Source organism: Primulina tabacum, chromosome 3 (assembly GCF_025594145.1).
Source record: "Primulina tabacum isolate GXHZ01 chromosome 3, ASM2559414v2, whole genome shotgun sequence".
In the NCBI taxonomy this organism is placed as follows: domain Eukaryota; kingdom Viridiplantae; phylum Streptophyta; class Magnoliopsida; order Lamiales; family Gesneriaceae; genus Primulina; species Primulina tabacum.
Genome location: NC_134552.1, coordinates 15,470,362 through 15,489,294, shown reverse-complemented (window position 1 = coordinate 15,489,294; position 18,933 = coordinate 15,470,362). Strand labels below are relative to the sequence as shown.

General features: G+C 40.7%; 1 protein-coding gene and 1 pseudogene across 1 annotated transcript; one reads left to right on the top strand and one right to left on the bottom strand.

Annotated features, from left to right (window-relative positions):
* Positions 1-7,864: 7,864 nt before the first annotated feature.
* LOC142540756 (G-type lectin S-receptor-like serine/threonine-protein kinase At2g19130) lies at positions 7,865-10,586 on the top strand (annotated as a pseudogene).
* Positions 10,587-17,139: 6,553 nt separating this feature from the next.
* On the bottom strand, positions 17,140-18,003 carry LOC142538484 (uncharacterized). Its single transcript, XM_075643800.1, has one exon. The coding sequence runs from the start codon at positions 18,001-18,003 to the stop codon at positions 17,140-17,142; it is 864 nt and encodes a 287-aa protein (XP_075499915.1).
* Between the last annotated feature and the right edge of the window lie 930 nt (positions 18,004-18,933).

The following is an 18,933-nucleotide window of genomic DNA, read 5'->3' as shown; positions in this document are numbered from 1 at the left end:
ATGTCATCATACTAACGATGAATGTCATCGATGAAAGCAATTCTAGTCAGTCCAGGTGGTGAGCACCGACCCCCTAGGAGAACTCGGGAGGAAAGTCGTCCTGAAAGGAGAATGGCTCCGAATCAAAGGGAAAATTTTCAAAATGCTAACCCGAACATGCGGAGGGCAGAACCTCGGGAATAACCACCCCCTCGAGGGGTAATTAATATGATATCGGGTGGGCCTACAGACGGAGACTCCAACCGGGCCAGGAAAGCTAGCAGCAGAAGGTTGGAGAACATGGAGATTAGTAGCACTAGAACTCGCTCAGGACCAATGATCACTTTTGGACCCGAGGACATGAAGGGAGTGGTCGATCCACATAATGATGCTTTGGTTATCCGAGCTATGATCGCCAATTACGAGGTTGCTCGTATCTTTGTGGACTCCGAGAGTTCTGTCAACGTTCTGTTTAAAGAAGCAATGGATCAGATGGACTTGGGCGAATACACGGTAGAGCCTATCTCCACAGCTTTGTTTGGATTCACGGGGCACGCAATACATCCCCTTGGAGTCGTCAATCTCCTTCTCTCTTTGGGGAGTGGGGATACTAGAAAGACCCGAATTATCAACTTTGTGATAGTTGATGCCCCTTCATCATACAATGTTATCATGGGGAGACCAGCCATGGCCGCTTTCATGGCAATCGCCTCGGCTCTGCACCAGAAAATCAAGTTCCCCGTCAGAGAAGTTGTAGGAGAGGTTAAGGGAGATCAGGAGACTTCTCGAAAATGTTATGTGGAAGAAGTAAGGGTTGAGCAGAAATCGGTTAAAATTGAACATCCAAGTCGACCTGAATCCAGGGGATTCGATCAACTACATCTAATTGAAGAAGCAGGGGAGATTACTTCGGAAGACGTGTGTGAAGAGCTTATCCTAAATCCCCCATCCGGAGTCGTGAGGATAGCTCGGACCTTGGAAGAGCCCTTGAAAGAACAATTGGTCCAATGTTTGGAGCAAAATAAAGATTTATTTGCTTGGTGTCCGTTCCGAACTCCAAAGGGTTAGGAGGGAGGTGATGGAGCATAAGTTGAATGTCTTGAACGAATGCCGACCTGTGATATAGAAGAAGAGAACTTTTGGCCCCGAAAAAGACGCTATCATCAAGGAACAAGTGCAGGACTTATTAAGAGCAAGACACATTCAAGAAATCTATTTCCCGACATGGTTATCTAATGTGGTCTTGGTTCCTAAGTCGGCTGGAAAATGACAGATGTGTGTGGACTTCCGCGACTTAAACCGGGCATGCCCTAAAGACTGTTATCCTCTCCCGAGGATAGATCAATTGGTCGATTCCACGGCAGGACACGAGCTCCTTTGTTTCCTCGATGCATATCAAGGATATCACCAAATTCCCTTGGCGGAAAAGGACAGAAGCATGGTCAGTTTTATCACATCCGATGGGACATTCTGTTATGTAGTAATGCCATTTGGATTAAAGAATGCTGGCGCTACCTATCAGAGGCTTATGGATAAGGTCTTCAAAAAGCAGATTGGAAAGAACGTTGAGGTCTGTGTGGATGATATATTGATCAAATCCAAAGCCGTCGACCAGTTTGTGACGGATCTGGATGAATCCTTTCAGGCTCTGCGGGAGTACATGTTGAAGCTGAACCCTAGCAAGTGTGTGTTCGGGGTTCAGACGGGGAAGTTTTTGGGGTACATGGTGACTCGCAGAGGCATTGAGGCTAATATAGAAAAAGTGCAAGCACTATCCTCTATGGGTTCTCCTCGAAACATCCAAGAAGTGCAACGATTGACAGGAAGGATCGCCGCTCTAGCCCGATTCATATCTCGATCCGCAGATCGAAGTTTCCCATTCTTTAAGGTACTTCGGAAATCTAAAAATTTCGAATGGAATGATCAGAGTGAGAAAGCATTGCAGGAGCTGAAAACTTATCTTAGGTAACTCCCTATCTTGAACAAGCCCGTCCTTGGAGAGGAGCTCTTCATGTACTTGGCAGTCACTCCTCAGGCTGCAAGTTCGGTTCTAGTCAGAAGAGAGGATGCAGTTCATCAGCCGGTCTATTTTGTGAGTCACGCTTTAAAGGGGGCAGAGCTCAATTATACTACTCAAGAAAAGTTGGCCTTGGCCCTCGTCATCATGGCCAGAAAATTGAGGCCTTATTTCTTATCACATCCTATCACTGTCCTCACTAACAGCGTCCTGGGGAAGATTGTCTCACATCCAGATACCTCTGGGAGATTGATTAAGTGGGTTACCGAGCTCAGTGAATACGATATCAAGTTCGAGCCCAGAACTGCTATTAAAGCCCAGGCTTTAGCCGACTTTCTGGCGGAAACTGTTCAAGTATCGGAGGAAGAACAATGGAAGATCTTCGTGGATGGTTCTTCTTGTCGAACAGGAAGTGGGGTCGGAATCGTGATGATATCTCCTTGGGGGGAAGAGATCAAGGTGGCAGTGAGGCTGAACTTTCGAGCCTCCAATAACGAGGCTGAATACGAAGCACTTTTGGTCGGGCTAAGGGCTGCCCGAAGCATGGGTGTTACTCGGGCCGTCCTATATTCTGATTCTCAATTGGTAATACAACAAAGTAAGGGTAAGTTCGAAGTGAAAAATGAGAAAATGGTCAGATACGCCCAAGCTATTGAAAAAGCTAAGGAGGACTTCTCAGAGTTAATCATGAAACAAATCTCTCGAACTGAGAGCGAAGCGGCAGATAGGTTGGCCAAGATGGCCAGTTCTCTTGATCATCCCACGGAACCAGAGCTAGTCGGACACGAGCTTGTCTCGCAAATCGATCATCTTCAAGCTGAGAAAGTAGATATGTTAGAAGAATATTGGAGATACGAGGTTCAGCAATACTTATGTAATGGGAAAGTCCCGGCTGAACCAAAAAGAGCTCGAGAAGTCAAGAGGAGAGCACTCCGCTTCTCGCTCCTGGATGGAATACTGTATAAGAGGTCTTATTCTAGACCTCTCTTTAAGTGTTTGGGTCCAGAAAAAGCTGATTATGTGCTTCGAGAAATCCACGAAGGATGTTGTGGTAATCACCTAGGGAGTATAGCTTTGGCTCGGAAGGCTTTGATGGCAGGCTTCTTCTGGCCAACCATGAAAAAAGACGCGCTAATGATGGCGAGGTCATGTTATAATTGTCAAAAGCATGCTAATTTACAATGGCAACCAGCCGAACTTATGAGGTCAGTTGTCTCCCCCTGCCCTTTCGATCAATGGGGCATAGACATTGTGGGACCATTTCCCATAAGCACAGGTCAAATGAAATTCTTATTAGTAGCAGTAGATTATTTTTCTAAATGGGCGGAAGCCGAACCGTTGGCTAAAGTCACTGAAGGAGAGATCTTAAAATTTTTATGGAAGAACCTGGTGTGTCATTTTGGGATACCAAGGAGGTTTATATCTGATAATGGGAGACAGTTTTGTGGCTCTAAAATTCGGGAATGGTGTAAGGAGATGAAGATAGAGCAGATATTTACGTCGGTAGCTTATCCCCAAAGCAATGGAGAGGTCGAGGTCACTAACAGATCCATTGTGCACGCTCTTAAAACACGTCTGGGCTCTGTTAAAGGGAAATGGGTAGAGGAATTACCTAGTGTATTGTGGGCTTACCGAACAACGGCTCGGATCGGAACTGGAGAAACACCATATAACTTAGTGTATGGTACTGAAGCTGTCCTGCCAGCAGAAATCGGACAAGAAAGTGCTCGGGTGATAGGATATGGACCAAATAACGATGAATGGAGGGCCATGGATTTGGACCTAGTAGAAGAAAAGAGAAATCGAGCAGCTGTTCGGATGGCTGCTTACCAGAAGAGGATGGCTCGAGCATATAACAAAAGGGTGCGGCTCCGGTCGTTCGAAACATGGGATCTGGTCATGAAGAGAATCCAGTTTCAGGGAGAGAGAGGGAAATTAGACCCGAAATATGAGGGACCCTACAAAGTTATTGGGAAAGCAGGAATTGCAGCTTACTATTTAGAAGATGCTGAGGGAAAGAAAACCCAAGTGCCCGTGGAACGTCCAACACTTGAAGAAATATTATGCTTAGTCATAGTCTCAACCCATCATGTTAGTTTTATATTTTATTTTACGAAATTATGTCTTTATTTTCAAAACCATGAATAAGATTGGGCGTTGATATATCATCTTTCTTAATCGAAATAAACCTATAAAAGTCCGACCTCGCGTTCGGCACGATTAAAAGTCCGACCTCGCGCTCGACAATAAAAAGAAAGTCCGACCTCGCGTCCGGCACAATTAAAAGCCCGACCTCACGCTCGGAAATAAAAAGAAAGTCCGACCTCGCGTTCGGCACGATTAAAAGCCCGACCTCGCGCTCGACAATAAAAAGAAAGTCCGACCTCGCGTTCGGCACGATTAAAAGCCCAGCCTCACGCTCGGCAATAAATTAAAAGTCCAACCTTGCGCTCGGCATGATTTAAAGCCCAGCTTCGAGCTCAAAAACAAGAGAAAAATTCGATACCACATTCGACAATGAGATATAAAGGAAACCGAAACATTTACTTAGTCACTTAAAATTAAAGACATAGTTTCAAACATTGGGAAACCTGACGAAAAAGACATAGAACACGAGGAATACAAATGTATTGAGCAAGTAGAGCTTGAGAAATAAAAGGCGTTGTTCGGCGGGCCCCCTCACTTCCTCCCGGATGTCTGGGCCTTCATTCTCTGTTGCCCATCCCTTCCTCCTCAGGCATGTCTTCCAAGGCTTTAAACACATCGAGGAAGGAAAAAGGGTGTTCGGCTTCGGAATACCCGTGGGCCCGTATTTGAGAAATACCTCCATTAAACCCATGCTCGAAGTAAGAAGTGGCTTTGTCCGAGCACAACGAATCAAATTCCGAAGAGTGGATGAACTCTTCCTTCTTCTGAAGCCACATGACCTCGGCCTCATGGTCTTTTTTCCGCAGTTGTTCCTCGAATTGAAGTGGCTTCTGTTCAGCCCAAGCGGCTTTGTCCTCCAAGACTTGTGCATGAGCTCGGGCAGCTTCGAGTTCGGCTAGGAAAGCCACTTTCTCTGCCTCACTTTTCGTGTGGAGATCTTCCATCCGCTTCATGAGTTCCCCATGTCGACCGAGGACGTCATTCATTGAGTTTTGGGAGGAACTGGCCATCTCCCGAGCTCCACATATCCGACCAGTGACTTCGCCTCCCCAAACCAGAGCCTGCGAAACGAAGGCACACATAAAAAAAAAACTAGTGATGCGAAAGAAACAAAACTAGTTACCTGCATAAAGTTAAGAGACATAGCCTCTATGGCTTGAAGGTCGGTGGCAGCCTTCACCACGGCAAGATCTTCAGAGGAGACCAGGTGCCGAACAAAATTTAGGGCGTCCGGTCCGGAAGGATGGGCTATGAAGGAGGTCCCATGGTCGAGGGGTGCCTCCAGCTCAACCTCTTCGGAATCATGGTGGTCATGAACGGGGGAAGGATTGTGTATCCTCTTCCCAGAGCCTTGTGGGGTCGGGAAGGAGACAGTGGTCTTGAGAGTCTTCTTCATTAGCTGCCCATCAGACTCCACGGGCACTTTCTTTTGTTTCACTTTGGCCTCAGCAGTGGAGGATTTTGAAGAGGCTCCTATCTCAGCTTTCCTCCTCTTCATGTTTTGGAGCATTTCCGACTTCATGATCCTTTCGTCTGTAAAAATAAAATAAAAAAAAAAGAAGAAAATGAAGATGTTGGGGAAGGGGAGACATAAGAAGCAGAAGAAACATGGAGTCAGCATAATATGGGTTTTCGATGGAAAAGTAGAAAGGCTGAGGAAAATATACCTATGTCCCCCTCAACTTCAATTCCTTTTTTGCAGAACCTAAATTCACAAAGGAGATCATCATGGACCAGGCTCTTGACGTCAAAACATCTTTCCGAGATACTAGCGAGGAAGCGGGTCAGGTCGATGGCACGCCTAGGTGCGGGGGGATCTCTAAGGGTTAAATGCTCAGCCCAAGCCATATCGCAGTGCCAAGGAATAGGCTCGGACTCCACATAAAAATATCTATTCATCCAAACTTTGTGAGATGAAGGGTTCCCGCCCAGAAATTCACACCGGGCCGGGGTGATAGATAAAATCGATCAATTTTTTTCTTTTGATTTTCACAAAGCGATCTAAGAGGGCTACGGAGAGAGGTATATCTAAATACCTAAGCAGTATTCCTAAAGCTAGAAGCGTGTTAAAGGAATTGATAGCTAATTGACTAGGGCATATAAGATAGTGATCACAAAGGCACTGAACTATCCTGGGGATAGGAAACCGAAGACCCATCTCCAGTTGGTCCAAGTAAAATGTGCAATATCCGTCGGGGGGGAGATGAGCCCTATCTGTAATATCAGGGATCTGAATATCAATATCCGAAGATAATCCCGATAACTCTCTAATCCTAGAGACATCATCGTACCCTAGGACCGAAGCCTTAATTTCGTACCAGGGAAGCTCCACCGAAGTCCTCGATGGGGAGGGGGAAGAAGTGCCTATAGCTTCATCCATACCTTAACCAAAGTATTGCAATCCGTACCATCGTCTGATCCTAGCCAACCAAAATCTTGCAAATAACTTGAACGCTCTAGATCTTCTCGCAACCAATGTTGAACTCAAGGGCTTAAAGCTCAATCATAACAATTTACTGGTCTAAAATTCAATACTTCTTTTAGACCACAAAGGGGGGTTACTACTGATGCCCCAAATATTCAACCGCGCTTGAGTCCTATTTCATCCCGAGGACCTTAAACATAACCCATCAGGCACGACTCGTCCGAATTCGGTACCATCTCTAAACGAGCTCAACCGTTCTTCTCGAACACATCGGTCGAGCACCAAGCTCGGCCGAACCCCTGATGGCCGAGCCCGAACTTGCAGTAATTGGAGAAGAATTTAAGAAAATTTACCTAAAATAGACTTCGACATGGTATGGGAAGAAGTCCTCTCAACCACTATAAATACCCATTTCTATTTCATGGTAGAAAAACCAAGATATTCGCATCTTCCCATTTCTTTATCCGATTAAAAGATCAAAGTGGTCGCGTCGGAAAAGTTTTCGATGTCTTCTAATATCCATTAGTCTGTATAGACTGGTAGTGTTCCACCCGTTCCGGTTCAAAAATTGTTGATTTAAAGCTCAAGCTCACCAGACCGAACCCAGAGAAAATTTGGTAGTATCATATATATTTTTTTGTTGTCTCGTCTCTTTCAGTAGCGAGATAGCATGACACAAATTTTTTTATTTTATTTTATAATAATTCTGTAATAAATAACAAAAAATTTTGTTAAAAATCAGACAAAAAATGCCGTCGGACTAATGTTAGAAGATGAACAGCTAAATCCAATCATGATATATACACATTTGGATATGATTTCCCCCTCTTGGAAATCAGTTTGCCGTGAATTATGAATTGTTCAGATTATTTAAGGTCAATTTTTTAGAACTTTCTTTGAGTCAACTTACGTTAATAGTTATCAAAGTACAGTTGCCTTGGTCTGTTATTTTGATCGATTCAATATAAGAACATCCCATCCACCGTTCTCAATCAGTCATTCTCAAAACTATGAATAAATCTCCCAAAAATGGTCATCATGTAGCATGTTATTTCCCAAAAAAAAAATTAATTAATTTTTTGATATTTTATATTTGTATTTTTTGTGAATTTAGTTATAAAAACCATAAAATTTTAATTTTTTGAGTCATGAATTTATTTATTTATTTTTTTATAATTTTAATAATTTTTTCTGCGAGACGTGAGTACTGGGATGGCGGCGTAGAGCTGACTGTAAGGGAAAAAATGACTGAACTTGGACAAAATGGCCATTAACGTTGATAACAAGTCCGCTCGCATACCAATCTTGATCTTTACTTACCATAGCCGTTCTTGATGTATAAAAAAGGGTACATTTTATTGAATATATTTTCCAATATTCTGCAGTCGAAAATGATAATCAAGAACAATTATCTAACGGTTCTCTATTTGTTTTCTGTACCAATTTTATTCAGCAGTATTCTTTGTGTGGCAGCTAACACCATTTCAGCTAACCAAACTCTCTTTGGGAATCAGACCATAGTCTCTGCAGGTGGGAACTTCGAACTGGGGATCTTCAGTCCAGGTAACTCTTCCAAGTATTACCTAGGAATGTGGTACGCAAAGGTCAGCCAACAAACCGTAGTTTGGGTTGCGAACAGAGAAGCCCCTCTTTCCAAAAAAGATTCCGCCCAACTCAAGATTTTGGATGGTAATTTGGTACTCTTGGATGGGCCAGTAAACAAAATTTGGTCCACTGATCTAAACGCCACCAGTAATTCTGTGGTGGCAGTTCTTCTTGATGAAGGTAACTTGGTTTTGAGAGATGGGTTCTCTAACTTTACGATTTGGGAAAGTTTTGATAACCCCACTCACACATGGTTGCCTGGTGGCAAGCTTGCTTATAATAATATAACAAAAAAGAGCCAACTTCTGATTTCTTGGAAAAATAAAGACGATCCTGCTCCTGGCCTTTATTCTCTTGAACTTGTTCCGAGTCGGAAGGAATACATAATTAGGTGGAATAGAACTGTACAGTATTGGACCAGTGGGCCTTGGAATAATCATATTTTTAGCCGAGTACCTGAAATGAGGTCAAATTTTATATATGATTTTAGTTATGTCGAAAATGTATCTGAGAGTTATTTCACATATTCAGTTTATAATCCTTCTACTATATCGAGATTCGTAATGGATATATCTGGGCAAATCAAGCAATATAATTGGATTGATAATTCGAACTGGTTCTCAGTTTTGGTCTCAACCAATACAGCAATGCGGGGTTTATGCCTTTTGTGGAGGATTTGGTAGCTGCAATGAGAACTCGTTACCCTTTTGTGATTGCTTGAAGGGATTTGAACATAAATCTGAAAGTGATTGGGCTTTGAATGATTATTCTGGTGGTTGTGTGAGGGAGATAAATTTGCAATGTGAGATCAATAGTACTTCTAATGGGAAGAGAGATAGATTCTTGATGAATAACTATGTGATTCTACCGGATAACGCTCAAGCTTTGACTGTTGGGAATGAGGGCGAATGCGAATCTTCCTGCTTAAATAACTGCTCATGTTCGGCTTACAGTTTTGGTGATAATGTATGTTCTATTTGGATCGGAGAGCTTCTGGAGCTGAAACAACTGAATGAAGGAGATAGCGGAGGAAGAACAATTTACATCAAACTTGCCGCAGATTCTTCGGTGTTTTCTGGCAAAAGTAACAAGGGAGTTGTTTTGGGCGCTATCGGGGGCTCTGTTACTGCTGCACTAGTCATTTTAGCTTTCATCTTGGCTATTGTGTGGAGACAAAGACGGCAAAAAGTTGAAACTTCAAAAGCAGTGGAGGGATCTTTGACGGCATTTGGATACAAAGATTTGCAAAACGCCACCAAAAACTTCTCAGATAAGTTGGGGGGAGGGGGATTTGGATCTGTTTTTAAAGGGACTTTACCCGACTCGTCTGTGATTGCTGTGAAGAAGCTAGAGAGTATCATCCAAGGGGAGAAGCAATTCCGGACAGAAGTGAGCACAATCGGGACAATTCAGCATGTGAATCTTGTAAGACTTCGTGGGTTTTGCTCCGAAGCCGATAAGAAACTGTTGGTCTACGACTACATGGAAAATGGCTCCTTGGATACTCATCTTTTTAACTTAAAAGAAACGTCTAAGGTTTTGGATTGGACAACACGGTACCAAATCGCCTTAGGTATCGCTAGAGGGTTGTCATATCTCCACGAGAAATGCCGGGACTGCATCATTCACTGTGATATAAAACCCGAAAATATTCTCCTGGATGCCGAACTTTGTCCCAAGGTGGCAGATTTTGGTTTGGCAAAGCTCATGGGACGTGATTTTAGCAGGGTTCTGACAACCTTTAGAGGGACAAGAGGCTATCTCGCACCGGAGTGGATATCAGGTGTTGCCATAACGGCCAAAGCCGATGTTTACAGCTATGGAATGATGCTTTTTGAACTAGTATCTGGTAGGCGAAACTCTGAGCTTTCCGAGGGCGAAAAGTCTAAGTTTTTCCCTTCATTGGCTTCCACTCTAATCGTACAAGGAGGCGACACGCTGAGCCTATTAGACCCTGCACTGTCAAGAATCGCAGAAGCCAAAGAGGTTCTAAAGATTTGCAAAATTGCTTGCTGGTGTATTCAAGAAGATGAAAATATTAGACCTTCTATAGGTCGGGTGGTTCAGATTCTTGAGGGAGTTATGGATGTTAACTTGCCCCCGATTCCTCGATCGCTCCAACATTTTGTTGAAACTGAAGAGAACATAGTATTCTTCACCGATTCTTCCTCGGGTCAGAGCTCGAACTCGAGAAGCATCATGGCTTCAAATGCTTCCACTCTCTCCAAGGCTTCGGATGCTTCCACTCTCTCCGAGAACTCAACATCACCCACAGCTTAATCCTGTGAGATCAGAATAATATTGTTTTTCAGTCTCAGAATTCTACATGTAACGAAAAATAGTGAGTAAAAAGTGTAGTCTGATGATGTTTTGGAACGTTGATTTAGTTTATATACACGCTTACTTTTGTAATTTATGATGCACAATGTTTTCGGTTTTATTTTTGGGAAAAAATGGTTATGAAAGATTAATAAATCTTTTAATATTCAGATCAAAACTATGATCTTATAGTCCAGGACTATGTAATTCATCTATTGTTTACCAATTAATCAAAATTCAATCATATTGTTTGGCTCGGATTTTTGTGCGCGGGTGTACATGGCCATGTACAGATCGTGCCAAAATGTGATAAAAAAATGCGCAAATCTAACTTCTAATAATACAACTGAGTTCCGATTCGACTTTATGTTTTAACCTCCTCGGATTTGGATGCAACTAAGTGAAATATAACCAACGTAATAAATTCTATGGAATGATAAAAATACAAGATTATATCACTAAGAATTTAAAACAACATTTATACAATAAAGAAAAGTTGAAATATAATCTGAAGGAACTAGATTAATGCTAGAAAAATATAACTAAAATGATTGAACTAGGAATTTAAAGATTGAAACTGAAGTTGCATACTGAAATTGCTCTGTTTGATACCACGTTTCCACGATGATAGGAATTATTCCTTGTCCCATAGGCCATGGTTCCTCTTGGACCTAAATGATTCCATGGCCTTCGGATTTCGGTTCCTTCAGGATGTAACTGGTTCCTTGGCCTTCGGAATTTAGTTTCTCTAAGACGTAACTGGTTCCTCGGTCTTCGAGCCGTGGTTCCCTGATACCTCTTGTACTTAATTTTGTACTTGAACATGAATTGCATGATAAGCAAAGGCTGAGGGGGATATGGTTCCCCCCGAGCATTCATACGAGGATGTGCTGGATGGTTTGCCGAAGTCTTGCAGAACAATTTCGGTTAGTGACAACAGAGTGTTGAAAAACTGGAATTTTAGTGTTACATTTTAGATTCTGAGGAGTTCTTTTCCACGCTTCTTCCTCTCTCTCGCGTGGTGGAGTGTATCGCTCAACAACAATTCTAGAGTTGGGGTTCACCAAGTGACAGTTATCTCCAGCTTCGGAGTTCCAACTTGATCCTCCTGCTTCATTGGATTTTCAAATGTCCCCTGAATTTCCTCTCTCATGGAAGACAAATTCACAGTGGATGTCAGATGTGTTTTCCACAGAAGCTTCACAATATTTTTACAATAAATAAAAGTTGAAATATAAAATCTGAAAGTTGAAGGAAGTAATGATGGAAAAATAGAACTAAAATGATTGAACTAGAATTAAAAACTAGAAATTTGAAGATTGAAACTAAAGTTGCAGACTGAAATTGCTCTGTTTGAGTGTTGATTCTGCAGGGAAAATTAGGGAAAAGGGAGTCCCTTGTGTTTTTTTTCTTAAAAAAAAGATACATAATGAAATTTACCTTTATGTCTTTATGTTTTAAGTTTAAAATCTGTAAAACACATGATTAAACACTCTTTATCCAAAAACCAGCAGAGAACCCTATTCCACCCTAAACCCTACGTTACCGGAAAAACGTTTCCGTCGATTCTTCGCAAAACTCAACCGAAGGAATGGCAAACGAAAATGTGGTAATTTTCGCGTTTATTTCGATTTGTTTCTTCTGAATTTTAATCGTATTTTTGACTTATATTTGCTGCGTTTGTATGCGTAATCGACTGTGGTTTTCCATCATTGTCGACCATAAAAATTGGTCGAATAACTTTTATGGTCGACCACGTTTTATGGTCGACCACGAATGGTCGACCATAAAAATTGGTTGTGGTCGACCCTAATAGTTGTTCCACCAATTATTATGGTCGACCATTTGTGGTTTTATGGTCGAGCACATGTGGTTTTATGGTCGACCAATTTTTTTCCTTAACTTTACTAAGTAAGATTTTTTTTGTCACATGTCTATTTGCCGAGAAAACTAGGCAGGGATGCCATTTTTCGATGTAAGTTGACAATTCAATCGAGATATAAAGAGATTGCTGAGAAGATTCATCGTTATTTGAACAACGAGGAGAGAACCAATTTTTTTGAGCAGTCGCCTTTTGGTAATTTAGTTAGGTATTATAGAGATTTTAACATTTCCAACCAAATTCTATGGTTTTAATAAGTAACCAGATATTTGATACTAGTAATGATGATTTTGGATGGTGGTGCGCAAAAGGCCTCTTAGATTTTCTTTGTTAGAGTATTGTTTAATAACGGGTCTCGATTGCGCTATAGAGCCCGAAGATTTACCAGATAGAGGTGTATTTGACACCACACAGTTTTCCGGTAAGGCTGAGATTGTTTTGGGTGATTTGGAGGGAAAGATTATTGTCCAAGTGCAGAACGAGACTGGTATAGACATAGAGAAGATAAAGATGGGTAGTCTATACTTTTGTTGTGCCGTATTCGGTGAGGCGACTAGGAAAAAGACGACGAAGATCGACCCTAAATACTTGAGGCTTGTAGATGATTTGGATAGGTTCAACCATTATCCCTGGGGTAGAGTAGCCTATCGGGATGCGGTCCGATGTTTGAAGAATGACCTTTCAGGACGATATAATAACCTCACCGAGGCACAGGGCCGGAAAGAAGTTGAGGGCAGCTTCCTTGTCGGTGGTTTTGTTCTCCCTCTGCAGGTATATTATTTTTTGAATGTTAAAGTGGATTTTTTATCTTTATTTGTACCAGTAACACTGTTTGAAATTTATGTTACAGATCATCGCTTATGAATGTTATCTGAGCGTGGCACAGAAGATTGCAATGAGAAGAGATGTGGATGGTTTGATGTTGCCCAGGATGTTTCAGTGGGTGACTAACACGTGGCCGTCAAACCGTTCCCCAACTGGTGCTGAAATCGCTGCAGCCTTTGGTGATTGTGCTATAGATGTAAGTAATATGAATTGATTTGATAAAATAACTGTGGACATTAATTTTAATTAATTTGATCTTTTATTAATTATATGCAGGATTGTCTTGGATTTTTGACTCCTATTTCTGAGGACCTAGTTGCACCGTATTATATGACCGTGCTTTTTGTTGATTATGCGCCTGATGCGGTGATCACTCGGGTACTCGAGCTCTGGAGACAGGGTCAGACAGTCATATGTAGCGAGCACCCTTTGGAGTCTCCCTCAGTCCAGCACATGCATTCTGCACATTCACCTCCCTCTGTCCAGCACACGCCTCCTGCACATGCATCTCCTGACGTTTCCGGCACGCGTCCTGATGATCTCAATAGATCCAGCTCTAGTACCAGTTCTCCTATGCGTACGGGTCCTAGAGTCCACTTTGGACTCAATCCTTCTCGCCGCCCATCACCCTTGGAGCATCGTTTCGAGCGGCGATTAATTCCGTTACGTCCATGCATGTTAAGATGTCAGCAGAATTTATTGAGACCAGAGCGTCTATCAGGAGTATAAATCAAGCTCTAGTTGACTTGAAATCGAGTTTCAATCTTGGTCTCGATGAGTTGAGATTGAGTTTGACTGAACAGATTAGAGCTGGTTTTGCTGAGATGAGGTCTAACATGCCAGTGTAGCAGGACAGAGATTATAGCATAGCCTATACCAGAGGGCGGAAGAGGAAAGCATCCGAGGCAGATTTTGGTGAGTTAATTTTATTAATTATATTTATGTTTATGTAATATATTGATTTAGTACAATTCTCATAATTATTTTAATTTGTTTAATGTACGCTTTTAGGGTTGCATGATAATCTCGCCAGGAAAATTGGCCGTACTAGCCAAACACTACATATATTTGAGCATAACCTTCCGGTCATTATAGAGGAGTCCTCAGAAGTTGAGTTAATGTACTTTTTTGATTTGATATTTATGTATAACATATTAAACAATAAAATTTTTATTTTTAGATATTCAAGTGACTCCGGATTCGCGTAAGTCAAGTGGCGAGACGACCACGTCGAGAGGTTATTACACTAAACCCTGTCTATTCATATTTGCATTAAAGTTCTTATTATTTTAATTTGTTGAATGTACGCTGTTAGGTGTGGCTGATAATATGAGTAGGGAAATTGGCAGTAGTAGCCAAACCCAACAGATATTTGAGTCTAACCTTCAAGGCATTCTAGAGGAGTCCGCAGGAGGTGAGGTAATTCACATTTTTTATATTTATATTTATTTATATTATATTAAACAATATACTTTATGTTTTTAGATATTCAAGTGACTCCAGATGCGTGTATATCAGGAGGCGAGACGACCACGTCGAGAGGTTATTAAACTATACCTTGTTTATTGTTCATATTTGCATTAAAGTTGTTACAATTGATCATTTTATAGATGACAGTGTGATGCCACTTGCGGAGACCGTAACACTGAAGGTAAACAACTCGCTTGCGCAAGTTAGGGCATCGATGTTCGACCGTTCGCCTAGTAGGATTCGAGGTTTTTACGCCGAATATGAGAAGTCTTTCTACGGACCCATGGTGATCGCAAACTCGCGTGTCACTGTCTCTGTAAGCTTTTAAATAAATCTTTTATAAAGTTTAAATTTGTAGAGAATTTATTTTAAAACATTGAAAACCTTTTGTTATGTTGAATTCAGCACTTCGGCGAAGCTCTCCGTGGATTGCTTGAGATGCAGATCCAAAATCCTGAAGTGATGTCGGCAGATGATTCGTTGATGGACGGACATTTCTACGATGTGATCTCAGTTTTGGCCGAAGATAAAGATATCGATTTCAAAATAAATCTGGCACGGATTGTGAGCAAAATCAAAAGTAGTGATCCAGAATGGCCGTGTCTCTCGTGGGAAAAGGCACGAAGAATTCTCATCCCTGTCTACACAGATCGGCGCTGGTTTTTGCTAAAACTCGTGATATGGGTGAATAAGTGCATTATATATGACTTGCTGTGAAGGCACGATCCCAAATTTAAATATCTGAATGAAGAAATAGAGCCTATACTTATAAACGCTGCTCGTCTGATATCCATTGTTGGGAACAACCCACACCCCGAGAGGCCATGGAATATAAAACTACGTGATGAATTCCGTGCCAAGATTATACAGTACGTTGTCAACTTTCTATTTAAAATATAATAACTTCATTATTTTTTTTAATGTTACAATAAATATTAACTTCTCATTTTTTTTCTTTTTCACAGTGAAGATTCGGGGGCATTTGTGTTAGCTGTTGCTGGATACTCTTTGTCTAGGAAGAGTGCGCAAGTAGTACTAACTTTAGATGATAGATTAGTATCTGAGTTTAGATATTTTTTAGCTTGTAATATGTTCCTTAATGATTGATGATTATTGTAATGTATCGGACAATTTTATGTCATTATTGGAACATTGTTTCTTATGTAATTATTTGTTTTTTTTTGTTGGTCGATCATTAGATTTTTGTTGGTCGATCATTAGGTTTTTTTTCTTCTTTTGTTGGTCGACCATTAGCTAGAATGGAACAATGGTCGACCATTAGATTTTGTTGGTCGACCACTACTTTCCTTTTGGTCGACCATTGTTCTTTAGGTTTTAGGGTTTAGGGTTTTTTAGGATTTAGGGTTTAGACACGTAAATTCATGATTCATCGTATAAAAAACATATGAATCGTGGAATCACAATCGAACTATTTTGTTATATTTTAAAAAAATATAAATCGTAATTTCAGGATTATGTTATATATTATAATTTACATATGAATCACTTAATCACATTCTCAATATTTTGTTACATTATAAAAAAAGGATTATGTTATATGTTTTAAGTTAAATATGAATCGTGGAATCATAATCGAACTATTTTTGTATATTTTAAAAAATATATAAATCGTAATTTCAAGAATATGCTATATATTATAATTTACATATGAATCACTTAATCACAATCTCAATATTTTAATAATTGACATGTGTCACAATCTGCCAACGATCTCACGACAAAAAATATGAATCGTAATTGCATTACCTTACATTTTTTATTTACATATGAATAACGAAATCATAATCTCACAACTATCCTAATTTGACAATTATGTTACATATTTTCGAATCGTAAAACCATCAAGCTAAACTAATGGTCGACCATCAAGCTAATGGTCGACCATGAGCTTGATGGTCGACCACAGAAAACTAAGGTCGACCATCAAGCTCATAGTCGACCGATAGCATGATGGTCGACCAAAGAAAAATAATGGTCGACCATCAAGCTAATGGTTGACCATGAACTTGAACGTCGACCAAAGAAACTTATGGTACCAATGAAGCTAATGGTCGATCATTAAGCACATGGTCGACAAAAAATAAAACTTTGGTCGACCTTCAAGCTATCTCTTGCTGAATTCACCGATCGAATGAATTCTGTTTTGTTTTCTTCTGCCAACTCTCTACTCTAACAAAGGAGGCAACACCAATGGAAAATTAATGTTGCGTGGCCATTCATTTTCTTCCGGAACGGGATACACAGTCTCTGAGTAAGCCATACACCATGACATTGTAGAATAGTACTCTGAACACATATCATATAAATCAATCTTCGCTAACCAATTAGCTGCGATGGCATGAGCACATGGGATTCTATCAATATCAAAAACTCGACATGTGCATCTTTTTGATTCGAGGTCCACTATGGCCGAATGTCCACGACTCCTAACATCAAACTCCAGACGTCCTAATTCAAAAACTTGCATTCCTTGGGCATCTGTGAACCTGCTACGAAGAGTCCCCTCGATCGTAGGGGTAAAGTTAGTGTTACTTGCAATTGATGCGTGGCGATATCGGGCAAGCCTCGTTTCTGCAAAGAATCTAATAGTGCAATGATTGGCAGCTTCATTTCTTCAAGTAGTCTAGCATTGATCGACTCAACCCCGTTTGTCGTCATAATATTGTAACGGGTCTTCGGACAATATGCTCGAGTCCATCTATCAAGTGAGTCTCTCTCGTCCAAATATTGCGCTGCCTCAGGATATCTATTCCTAAAATCATTGTATACAATATCAAACTCGAAAGTTTTATAAATTTTTGCAATGTGCAAAAACATTTCGGTTGCACCCTTCTTTTTGCATCTACTCTTCATGTTTTGGGATAAATGCCACGTACAATGACCATGATGCGCATTTATATAGACAGTAGAAACCACATTAATGATCCCCTGATGCCTGTCAGAAATTATCACCAATTCATCCTCGTCTGGTACTACTTCTAACAACTTCGTTAAAAACCAACTCCACGAATAAGTACACTCGACATCTACGATTCCCCACGCCAAAGAATATTGGTGATAATTTCCATCTTGTGCCGATGCCACCAGTGAAACACCATTATATTTGCCCTTCAACCACGCACCATCAATTGATACAACTTTTCGCATACTTCGATATCCTCTAACGCATGCACCAAAAGCAAGAAACATATACTTGAATCGATTTTTCTCGTCGACAAATATGTCTGTTATGCTTCCTCGATTCATATGCTCAACCATGTGCAAATAACAACTCAATTTACTAAAACTATGCATAGGATCACCTTTCAACATATTGTCTGCTAGTCATTTCCCTTTCCAAGCCTTGTAGTATGATATATCAGCATTCATACTATTGCGCATCATCGACATCACCGCTTTTGGTACAATTGGCACTGGATGACCTTGGAAATTATCCACTAACATATCATGAACAACAGCAGAACTCGCTCCATGGATTCTCTTTCGTCTCTCAGTCAAACCACATGTGTGTGTATTGCAATATGTTTGAACGGAGAATGCACGTGAATCATTCTTAATCAAAGAGGTCCAGATTCTCTACTTACAATCAGACACTACACATTTTACGGCGTACACCTTTTGGCTACTTTTAACCGTCTCAAATTCAAAGCAAGCTTCCAAACTTATTCTAATTAGCTCTTTTTTCACCGCTTTTCGGTTTGGAAACTCTCTACCAACAAACAAGTTTGAACCATCCGTGAATAAAAATGTGTCATTATCAATATCGACATCTGCATCCAAATTTGCGTTGCTTTGAACCAAATTTGCCTCGACCTCAACTGCGTCATTACGTGCTTCATCATATAACTCGTCTGTGTTACTACGATCTACATGCATGGCATCCACATTATGCTCTTCGTCGAAAAAATCACTGCTATTATTACGATCCACAGAAACAATATTCAAGTGAAAATAATCATCAAAATGCCTCTGTTCGTTAATATTGCAATTGTTTTCATCAATACCATATCCGTGCACATTATCAAAAGAATCAAAAGAAGCAACACATTCAATTTAAACTTGAATCACTGGCCTACTTCTCGGACAACCAAGATACAAATATGCTTTCAAATCATGGTCATTCTCTATATAAATTGGTTGAATGTTGCACGGCAAATCTAGAAGATAACTCAACCTCAAGTTGACAGTGTCTTCTACTTTTCCAGCTCTATATAGTTCACTTTTTAAATTTTCAAAATAACA